The sequence below is a fragment of the Phaethon lepturus genome, unplaced genomic scaffold (genome assembly GCF_000687285.1).
Source record: "Phaethon lepturus isolate BGI_N335 unplaced genomic scaffold, ASM68728v1 scaffold552, whole genome shotgun sequence".
NCBI lineage: Eukaryota > Metazoa > Chordata > Aves > Phaethontiformes > Phaethontidae > Phaethon > Phaethon lepturus.
The window spans coordinates 44,124-54,438 of NW_010522408.1; the positions used below are offsets into that span (position 1 = coordinate 44,124).

The 10,315-nt window shown below is 38.0% G+C and overlaps 1 protein-coding gene across 1 annotated transcript in view; it reads right to left on the reverse strand.

The window, feature by feature from the left end:
* CEP192 (centrosomal protein 192kDa) overlaps positions 1-10,315 on the reverse strand; it is an 80,019-nt gene that overhangs the window by 17,322 nt on the left and 52,382 nt on the right. Inside the window, exons 32-34 of the mRNA XM_010281785.1 lie at positions 6,402-6,543; positions 3,384-3,556; positions 2,902-3,025 (exon numbers count right to left, since the gene is read on the reverse strand). Of these exons, the coding sequence (XP_010280087.1) occupies positions 2,902-3,025; positions 3,384-3,556; positions 6,402-6,543 (439 nt within the window). The remainder of the gene's footprint in view (positions 1-2,901; positions 3,026-3,383; positions 3,557-6,401; positions 6,544-10,315) is intronic.

A 10,315-nucleotide genomic window follows, 5' to 3' on the forward strand; every position in this document is an offset into this window, starting at 1 on the left:
TTAACATATGCAACCAGTTAGGCCATGTAAAGCAGATATATAACTACATGTTTCAGAAAAATAAGCTTCAATACTAGTCAACAAGGGAATTGTACTGTTCAAAAAAGTACACTGCACAAACTACATGTCAACAATGTTGTAAACTAATTCTAGTTTTAGAGAAGCACCTTGCTTTCCTTCATCCAAGGCAGAACTGATCTTGGAGAAAAGAAAAGCCTTTTAATGTTATCAGTGCTTTCTGTAGTTATTTAGACTAGGGGATGCTGAAGAGTCTAAACTCACTTGAAGCAGTTATGGCATCACACAATAATTTAACCAGTAGGAACATAAATTCTGATTTACAGTGTTCCATGTTCTATACTAGAGACATTTAAATAAAGGAGGGAAGAAAGTAAGCAATGAAGTATTTAAAAAAACCAGGTACAAAATTGCTAAAGTAAAGGTCATTGGTTGTATGTTAGCAAAAGCACTCAAGCTACACCTGAAGAATTAGCTCAACATGTCATTAGCACAGCACTTTGCATTTGAAAAGTTTAGTGTAGGAACAAGATCAGTTCCCACAGAAAAGTCAGTTCCATAATCATTGTCACAATATGATCATGTCTACAAACTTCAACTAACAGATGCTAATGTCCTAAAATATTAAATATTAAATCAGGATACTGGTATTTCCTTAAAGGATTGTGGGTTGGTTTTTTTCAAATCTCAGCAGTTTTCAGAATTTTTTCACTCATGGTTTTCTCTCTCACATACAAGCTGGGTACGTGAGAATATGATTTACTAAGTACACACGCTATCTGTTATCACAAACCATTCCACTGTCTTTACTCCTACCAGCTTGTTTTTGACATTTACTGCAAACTTCTCATGCAAATCCAACTTCCATGGGGTCACAAACCACATGTCTCTCAAAATTTGAGAGTCATACTCAACCTAAAGACGCTACCTCTCAGTGCTTTCATTGCCATGGAAAGGAGCAGAGCCTAGGGAAGAAACATTTTCCCAAGGTGGCTCTTGCAGCCTTTGGAGATTCCAACACTCCCTGCTCCAAAAGTGCAATTGCTTTCACAGCACTTACGAATACTCCCAACACTGAGGCAGAACAACATGCCAGAGGCTAGTTTCAGTTCACCTCCATGAGAAAAATCTCTTGGAATACTACCAAATTCAGTAGGGACTCAGGACTTCATTATTCCACATTCAGGCAGGTTAGAGATTGCCTTTAGCTCATTCCATGGAATTTAAGGGGTTTAGTCAAGGTGAAACAGGGGGTGGTCTCCTTGCTTTAGCAAGGCAGTCAGTCCTTGATCTTAGGATCTTCTTTCACCATCACTGAGAAATAAGACCTTCTCCTTTTCTGGTCCAAATCAGTTCAAGAATTCTGTTGGCCCGAGCCACCACAACGCATAGTATAAAAGATTCTGGCTGGCTCCTGTCCCAACAGGATGACCGCTCTTGGCACTGCAGGGAGATGGTCATGGAAAGTAGAAAACTGGGCAAGCACAGCTCACTGTGCTTAAATCAGCTGTTCCCACGGGTCTGTTTCCTACTTGCAGGCCTCTGTTCTTGATCCAGACTACTTACTTGGACCCAACATGTGAGGTTTCAGCTCATTCTTTTCTAGTGAAGGGAATACATTTTAAAATTATGCACTGCAAGAAAAATGCTTGCAGAAGGCCTTGAATTCCCTCTTTTTAAGAAATCATTCCACAGACTGAGTCTAGGGTATGAGACATTCAAGATGTCCTTACTGTCACAGCTACTAGAAAGTTGTTCATCGTTGTCTTTCTGAAACTGTTGTTCTCATTACCGACTGAATCTGCAAAGAGTGGCAGATATCCTAGCCCTTCCAGGGAATCCTCTTTATTTTGTTCTCACTAGCAATGAAAGTTCCCCAGCAATAGATCCAAGAATTTACATCTACATGAATACGGAATTAAGTGTTAAATGTATCATGTCTTGCACAGTGATGCAAGACTGAAAAGAAAGTATCTGCTTTGGGCAAACTCCTACAAAGTTAAAGCAACTATTTAAATAAAACTCAGAAAGCAAAACCTATTTTTGTGGAACATAAGAACTTTTTTTTTTTTTTGAAAATGAGAACAGTTTAATAACAGGGTCTGAAAAGCCTCTCTGGCCTTAAAAAAACCCATAAATTTAGAAGTGAGAGGTGGTCAGAACTTTCGAGCGTTTTACTGTGGCAGACTTTGCTGACATCCATGATAAGTCTCATACACACATGCAGCGATATTGTAACTACTGTTCCAAAATACTGCTAATTAAGACACAGGTGATCTGACACTGGCCTGTCATTCTTTTCATACCTACAGATATTGAGAAGCCACAGGCTGAGTGGCAAAAACTGGTTTTGTCAGGATACAAAAACAACCCACAATCAAGTTCTGATGAATATTGACACATTTGCAAAAGAAAACTCTAAGTCACCAGAAGAGCAGCATTCTATAAGAACTGTTATTTTTGGGTTGGTTGGTTTGTTTGGTGGTAGTGGGAAGGAAGAAGTCCATTTTGTTTTTAAACACACAGGTCATTTTTAAACAAAAAAATATTGTGACAGGAGATTAAGATTTCAATTTTGTTGACCATCCAGCTCCTGGAAAATTATGCAATAATAATAGTATTTCCAGGCACAGAAAATTCCTGGCCTCCAGGTATCTTTGTCAGTGGCAGAAGAACATTCCCCCTATACAGAACTATAAAGGAAAGGTCCTAAAATATAAACACTACATTCGCATGTTAGCTAACAAGAACAAACTAAAATAAATCCCTAAAAACAAACTAAAATTGCTAAACTAACTAAATTCCTAAACTAACTAAAAATAAATTCCTCCAAAATCTCTCCACACTTTCACACATAAAGGAAACCTATGAAAAGAAACTTACTCTGGTTCAATCACTCCATGTTGTGGGGTTATGGTAAGGCAGTGAGCTGGCCATGAAAGCTCAAATGTCAACATCCTGTTAGAATGGTTGATCACTTGTACATGTCCAGTGTCTGCTGTTCCACCTGTAATATAAAAAAAGCTGTAAAAAGCTAACATGTACAAAAATTCACAGAAGCACCCAAAATACAGAGAAGCACCAATTAAGATAAAGCATTTTCTGCCCTATTTTTACCTTCACAGTGCTTTAAAATCTCCATAGCTATGCAGCGCATATTATATGTATGTGCAGACAGAGAACACTACACTTCTAACACTTTAAGCAAGTGTTCAAACCAAGTTTACTGTTTAGATGTAAAAGTTACTGCAGCAAGATTATTGGCAAAGCCACATTCACAAACACAAAATAATTACAAACACAGTATGCAGTACAGTTATTTTAATACTAGAATGGTTATTTTATTAACTTCAAAAAATACTTACTAATAGAAGGAGATGTCAAAGTCAAGTACTCAGGTTTAACAGCCCAAGTCTGTTGAGCATCTGATTTATTCTGAACCAGATTATCAGTTTTTACAGGTAATGGAGGACCCTGAGGTCCTTTAACAGGAAGAACATCCAAAGTTGCACTGATATGTCGAACAGAGTTCTCCAATCTGAAAATCAGATTGCATTAAGCAAAAGTAGTCATAAAAATAACTTATGGGTAATTATAATAGATGACTTTCAGTATTTCTCAAAATTTAGTACTGAAATACAATGTTCTTTACATGGGCCTTCGATTTAATTACATTTTCCATTATTAAGAAAAAATTAGTTCAGCAGCTATATCATGACACAGCTTTTTCACAAAATGTTTAGAAGTGTAAGGTACCATTCAGAATGAAAGGTACTAAAATAAACAATTATCTTCAGATGCTAATAAAGTAAAATGCTTTCTCTATACATGTATCATTCAGATTAAGAAGGTACTGCAGAGAGAAATAAGGCAATGTTGCCATTCAAAAATGCTGGAAGTCAGTAGGGACCTCTGGAGACCACCTAGTCCAACACCCCAGCTCAAAGCAGGGTCAGCTAGAGCAAGTTACTCAGGGCATTGTCCAGTCGGGTTTTCAATTTCTCCACAGAGGAGGACTTTACAACCTCTCTGGGCAACCTGTTCCAGTGTCTGACCACCCTCACCAGAGAGAAAAAAAGTTTGTTTTTTTAAATGTTTAAATTGAATTTCTTGCATTTCAGTTTGTGTCCACTGCCTCTTCTCCTGTCACTGGACACCACTGGGAAAACTCTGTCTTCCTCTTCTTTACTTCCCTATTAAGTATTGATACACATCAATAAGATCCTCCTCCTGCTCAAGCCTTCTCTGCTTGACACTAAACAAACACAGCTCTTAGACTCTCCTTGCAAGATAGATGCTCCAATCCCTTCATCACCTTCATGGTCTAGCATTTCACAGAACCACAGAATCATTAAGGTTGGAAAAGACCTCTAAGATCATCAAGTCCAACCATCAACCCAACACCACCATGCCCACTAAACCATGTCCCGAAGTGCCACATCCACACATTTTCTGAACACTTCCAGTGATGGTGACTCCAACCACCTCCCTGGGCAGCCTGTTCCAATGTTTGACCACTCTCTCAGTAAAGACATTTCTTATAATATCCAGTCTAAACCTCCCCTGGCACAACTTGAGGCCATTTCTTCTCATCCTATCGCTAGTTACTTGGGAGAAGACACCAACACCCACCTCACCACAACCCCCTTTCAGGTAGTTGTAGAAAGCAGTAAGGTCTCCCCTCAGCCTCCTCTTCTCCAGACTGAACAACCCCAGTTCCCTCAGCCGTTCCTCATAAGACTTGTGCTCCAGACCCCTCACCAGCTTCATTGCCCCTGTCTGGACACACTCCAGCACCTCAATGTCCTTCTCATAGTGAGGAGCCCAAAACTGAACACAGTCTTCAAGGTGCGGCCTCACCAGTTCTGAGTACAGGGGCACAGTCACTTCCCTAAGTGATTTCACACCTTTGCTTGCAAAACACATGGCACATAAGCTCATATATGAAAGCCAGGAAGCTGTTATTTTAGGATGCAGCATATCTTCTTAAGTTAAAAGCTTAACTCACAACAAGTTTGATTTTAAGTACTAAAATAAAACCAGAAATCAACAATTAAAGGAAAAATAGGTAATTTTTGCTGCATACAACGTTGTGCAAATGTACAGTTCTTCTTCCTATTATTTCTACTTCTATTTTTAATGCTTCTGAGAATCTTGACTCAGTTCAGGATAGCTGAACTGAGAATTCATCCCTTAAGATAGGACTGGAACCAAGAAGGCAACTGATTCACATAATTCATTGATAGGGAATTTCCTATCAGTCAGATTAGTAATTAACATGTTCAGATCTCTTCTGAAATTAGTCTACTCAGAAAATGAAGATCCACATGATGCTTAGCCAGGGAATAAATTCAAATCTAGAAGAACTGATAAGGGTATTGAGTGGAAAAAAACAAACAAATGACAACCACAAAATAAGAGATATGTCCTGCTTGCTGCTGCAGACACTTGTTTCTAAGCTCTAGCTTCACAATCCCACTATGCCTGACAAACACCTTGCTAGCCACCAAATCTGTCAAGTGCCCCAAAGTGTTCAGCATCTGGAGTTCAACAGGTACAAGCAATTCCAAGCCAATAACTACATAAGTAGATGTTAAACACAACAGGACTAGGTAGGACCCTTTTGTCACCTGTGTAACAGGATCTTGAGAAGAAAAAACATGAAGACTCAAGAAACAACCTATGCAAATATATTCCTTATAGTATTAAAGTTAACCCATTTTTATTTTGTCGTTATGCTACGCTATCTTAGTAAGTAGGACTTGTATAGGATTTGGACATTTCTTTCCTTTTTCAGGGGTCCAAATGCTACAGCAACCCATCTAAACAGAATTGAGAGGTCTATTTTAAAGACCAGGTCTCTGCCAGTCCTCCAAAGAAATCCTCCCACTAATGGACCACTTCATTCCAGGGAGTGACCGGGTTGGATGTAGCCTCAGCACTGATCATTCTTTTGATGAGTCTAGTACACACTACACTGAAAGGCTAGCACATGGCCTGGACAAATCCACCCCAGACATCAAAAATTCATTACAAGGAAATAAGTGGTTATACTCTTATTAGGACTACAACAACAAATGCACTTTGGAAGTGACTATGGGAAAAAAACAGTTTCTTCAGCTGAAGAATAGGAAGTTGCAGATAAAATTAATGGTGTCAGCTGAAGGAATAGTTTAAAAGTTTACATAACAGTTTAAACAGACTATGTAGAGAAAAATAGTGAGAAGAGCCACCTAGATATTAATTGGAGCCATTCTCGTCACAGAGCCAGCTCTTTCAATTGTAAGGCAAGTCAATTTTCATCACTGACACTAAAATCTTCAATGAAAGGAGATGCACTTCAGCTAGGTGTTATTTGAGAGTTAGCTTTATAATTACATCACCTGTCTGATTCCAAATGACGTCCAGGAGACTGATGACATCCGTCCTGATCAAAAGTGGAATATCCAACCACAGAAAGGATAACCTTTCGCATATTTGCGTAGAAAAGATGGATATCATTTGTCCCCCGTGGGATATCGCATACTAAAAACGAAAGTAATAGAGCAATTCTAGTAAGAACAAATCTATAATACTCAGAAGTTACACAACAGAGATTTAGGATATAGACCTAGGTAATAATCTGTTGGCTAAGGTATCCTAGATAATTCAAAAATTACTTACTACAAGTTCGGTTATCAGGTATAAAGCAACATTAACATGAGAAGTAACATATAAATCTAAGTACACACTAATTTTAGCTTTTTAATTGTAAGATAGATGTTTTCCAACTTTATACAAATGATACAGACTAATCTGATTCTATGCCAAATTAAAGCATAGAGTTTTACTATTTTTAAAATTTTACTTTTTTTACCCTGACAAATAAGACTAATACATTCCTACAGCTTCACAGAAAGAGATTCAATGTGACAGAAGTTATTTTTCAATTACTCAGTCTATTCAATCTAACATTTCATTATTTAATTCATTATACCTGTAAATATTGAAAAGGTCAGGAATGTTAAAAGCATGATTTAAAATACTACAATGTTCCATCAAAATGTTTAATGATCAAGCCAGTTTTCTCCTTTGATTTAAGCCATTTCATGTTGCATAGACAGAATGAAGAAGTGAACAGTTCTCACAGAGGATACATTTGATCCAGCCATTATTTCCTTTGCTGCGTAGTAGATACCAGGGACAATTATTAATATTTGTATATAGCTTCTACAACTCAGCTATGGACAAGACAGAGCATCAAATGTTTTAGAAGTGCTTTTAGTTAGAGTTTACATGCATCTAGAAACCTGTTAACAAAGCAAAGTATTGAAAAAGGACGTCTAGCAGAATGTGGTTTTTTGAAGAAATAATTTCTTTATTCTGTCATGTATATAACAAAATTCAGTACAGAAAGATGTTCCTTCTTTAGAATGACCATTATTTCTACTCTAAGTTTCTTTTATTCCTTCCCCCACCTCCCAACTGAATTCCGTTCAGTTTGGGAAAACCCAATTTTCAAATATCCCATTAAAATACTTCACTCTTACAACCTATCTCATTTTCACCAACTTAAATTATCAAAATGGTTAGCTCATGATATCATTAGGGTAACTTTGAATGCCAAGGCCAACTCTGAATGCCAAGTGCACACAATTCCAGACCCAAAAGTGTCAGACCCAAATCAGAGCATGCAAACAGCATGATGGTGCCACCTTCACAATCACAACAGACAGAAACAGTTTTATACAAAGGCTTATATCCTATAAAATACAGTGAAGTACATCGTATGATACCTAGAAATGCGCAAGAGGATCTTGTGAAGAATACTTGATCAGAATTCCTTCCCTCCTCTTTAACAATACATCCATATGCTGACAAGAGGCTAATATGCACTGGAAACTAAATTCATTTTAACGACCCAAGTACAGAAGGCACAAAACATTTCAGACTGCTTTAGAATAAAAAAAGTCGCTAGATGTTAAATATCAACAACCACTGTGTCTGTTCAACTCGTAATTGAAGCATACCTTAGCAACTAGAAATACTTGATCAGTATGTGAAAATATTCGATTAGCACAGCAAAGCACATTAGTGTTAGGGAGTAACTTTATCTGGCAGCCTGGTGAGGCTGCCACGGGTCCAAGCAGTAGCAAGGCTGAGCACATGTTCCCAGTACGCACCCACTCACACGTGCACACATACAGAGCCAGCCACACAGACCAACACTCAGCACTCACACAAGCACCAACAGCACCAACAGCCTCATCCTCTCCCTCCCCTCCAGCTGATCAGGATGAAGGCTCATTACTGGGAACATACATATGTACAACATGGATCTCTCCAGCTGCTGGCCCTAGACCACACCACACTGATGCATCAAGTGAGCAGACTGGTGAAAAACTGATATCATGCTATTTCAAACACTAAGATTAGTATGTAACTTCTTAATAGGTTTTTCAAATATCTCTGAGGATTAAGGCAATGAAGAACGGAGACCAAAACAGTCTAGGGGTCCAACTTTACATTAAAAGCAATCCTTATAAACAAGGCATTCTATTCTTTGAGCTTTTTTTCAGCAACATCTCTTTAACAGTCTTTAATTTAAAAGGCCAAAAAGTAAAAAAAGCATTTAGATGTTGAAAAAATAACTTACTTTTACCCCAAAAGGGAGGGGGATCAGATTTCTTAATTCTAGGTACTACTATTACTTCCTGCAAAGTATTTGACTTACAAGAACATGTAACAAAACAAAACAAAACAACAACCAAAAAAAAAAAAAAATCTGTGGATATCCCCACTGAAAAGTCATTGACCAATAATCTGTGTAAAGTAAGATTGTACTATTCACACTGGACATCACTGGGTGACAAGAAGGTAAGGAAGGGCTTGAAAATTGTATCATCATAAAAATGAGTAAGAATAACCTAGTTTACTTTTCTAAGAGCTACTCTTCCAGCAGCACTCCTTGAAGGCATATCTGCAGTGTTATACAAGCCTGCCTCCCACTTTATTTATAACAATCTTCACCTTAAATTTATGGATTGAGTACAGAAAGTAGTACATAAGAGGGCAAGGATCTTTCATGTCCAAGATAAGTAAGTTTGAGTAAATAAAACAATTGTGACCAAATGGGGAACAATAACCTATATTTCACAAATTCAGGAAAGTACACTCTCAAAGAGAGAGAGAAAAACATGAAGATGCAAGATGTAGGCCTTGTTTTCTACAGAAAGAAAAAAAAGTTAAGCTACCATTAGCAAAACTCTAGTAATAAGGCAGTAAGAGATAATCAAGGATGTCTAGGTTCTGGCCTAACAACTTCAGAGCATACTCCAGAACCCAAGTATCTTATCTTCACTAGGATTTCACCTCAACCAAGATGAATGATCAACAATCTTTACTTTTCCAAGTAAAGACAACATACAACCTATCGAGGAAGACTCAGACTACAACATTTATTCAGGTGTAGTAGCCTTACAATAGTAAAATCTTTCCACATGTGAATAGAACTAGTTCAAGAAACAGGCTTTGACAGTAAACTTCTTCATGACACACAGTTTGGGGAGGGTGAGTTGTTTGGGGTTTCTTGGGGGGGTGTTTTTATTTTTTTTAAGGACAACTTTACAATATACTACATTCTTTTACAATAATTTCCTTGCTAACACAAGCAGAAGTACAAAAAAAAGAAGTTACTTAATTTGGGAAGGGAAATAGGCATTTTAATGTCAGCAAAGTTGTCTGCCTCTCAATTTTCAAATATAAGATATTTCTGTGTACGAGAAACTGAATCCTTCTCAATTATTAATAAGGCAAATACTCTCCAAATAAATGGAGCATTTTTAATGCTACAACATTCATAGGCTGGGGTTTCATTTTGCTAGGAGAAAAGTACAGTAAATTGTTTAAGTAGACAGGCATTAAACAAAAGAAAGCAACTTCCATTGTGGTGGGTTGACCCTGCACCAGGTGCCCACCAAAGCCACTCTATCACTCCCCTCCTCAGCTGGACAGGGGAGAGAAAATACAATGAAAGGCTCATGGATTGAGGTTAGGACAGGGAGAGATCACTCAGCAATTACCGTCACAGGCTTGTGGAAATTAATTTATTGCCAATCAAAGCACAGCAGGATTAATGAGAAATAAAAAATCTTGAAAAAACCTTCCCCCCACCCCTCCCTTCTTCCCAGGCTCAACTTCACTCCTGATTTTTCTACCTCCTCCCCTCTGAGTGGCACAGGGGGACAGGGAATGGGGGTTGTGGTCAGTTCATCACACGTTATCTCTGCCACTCCTTCCTCCTCAGTGGGACTCCTCC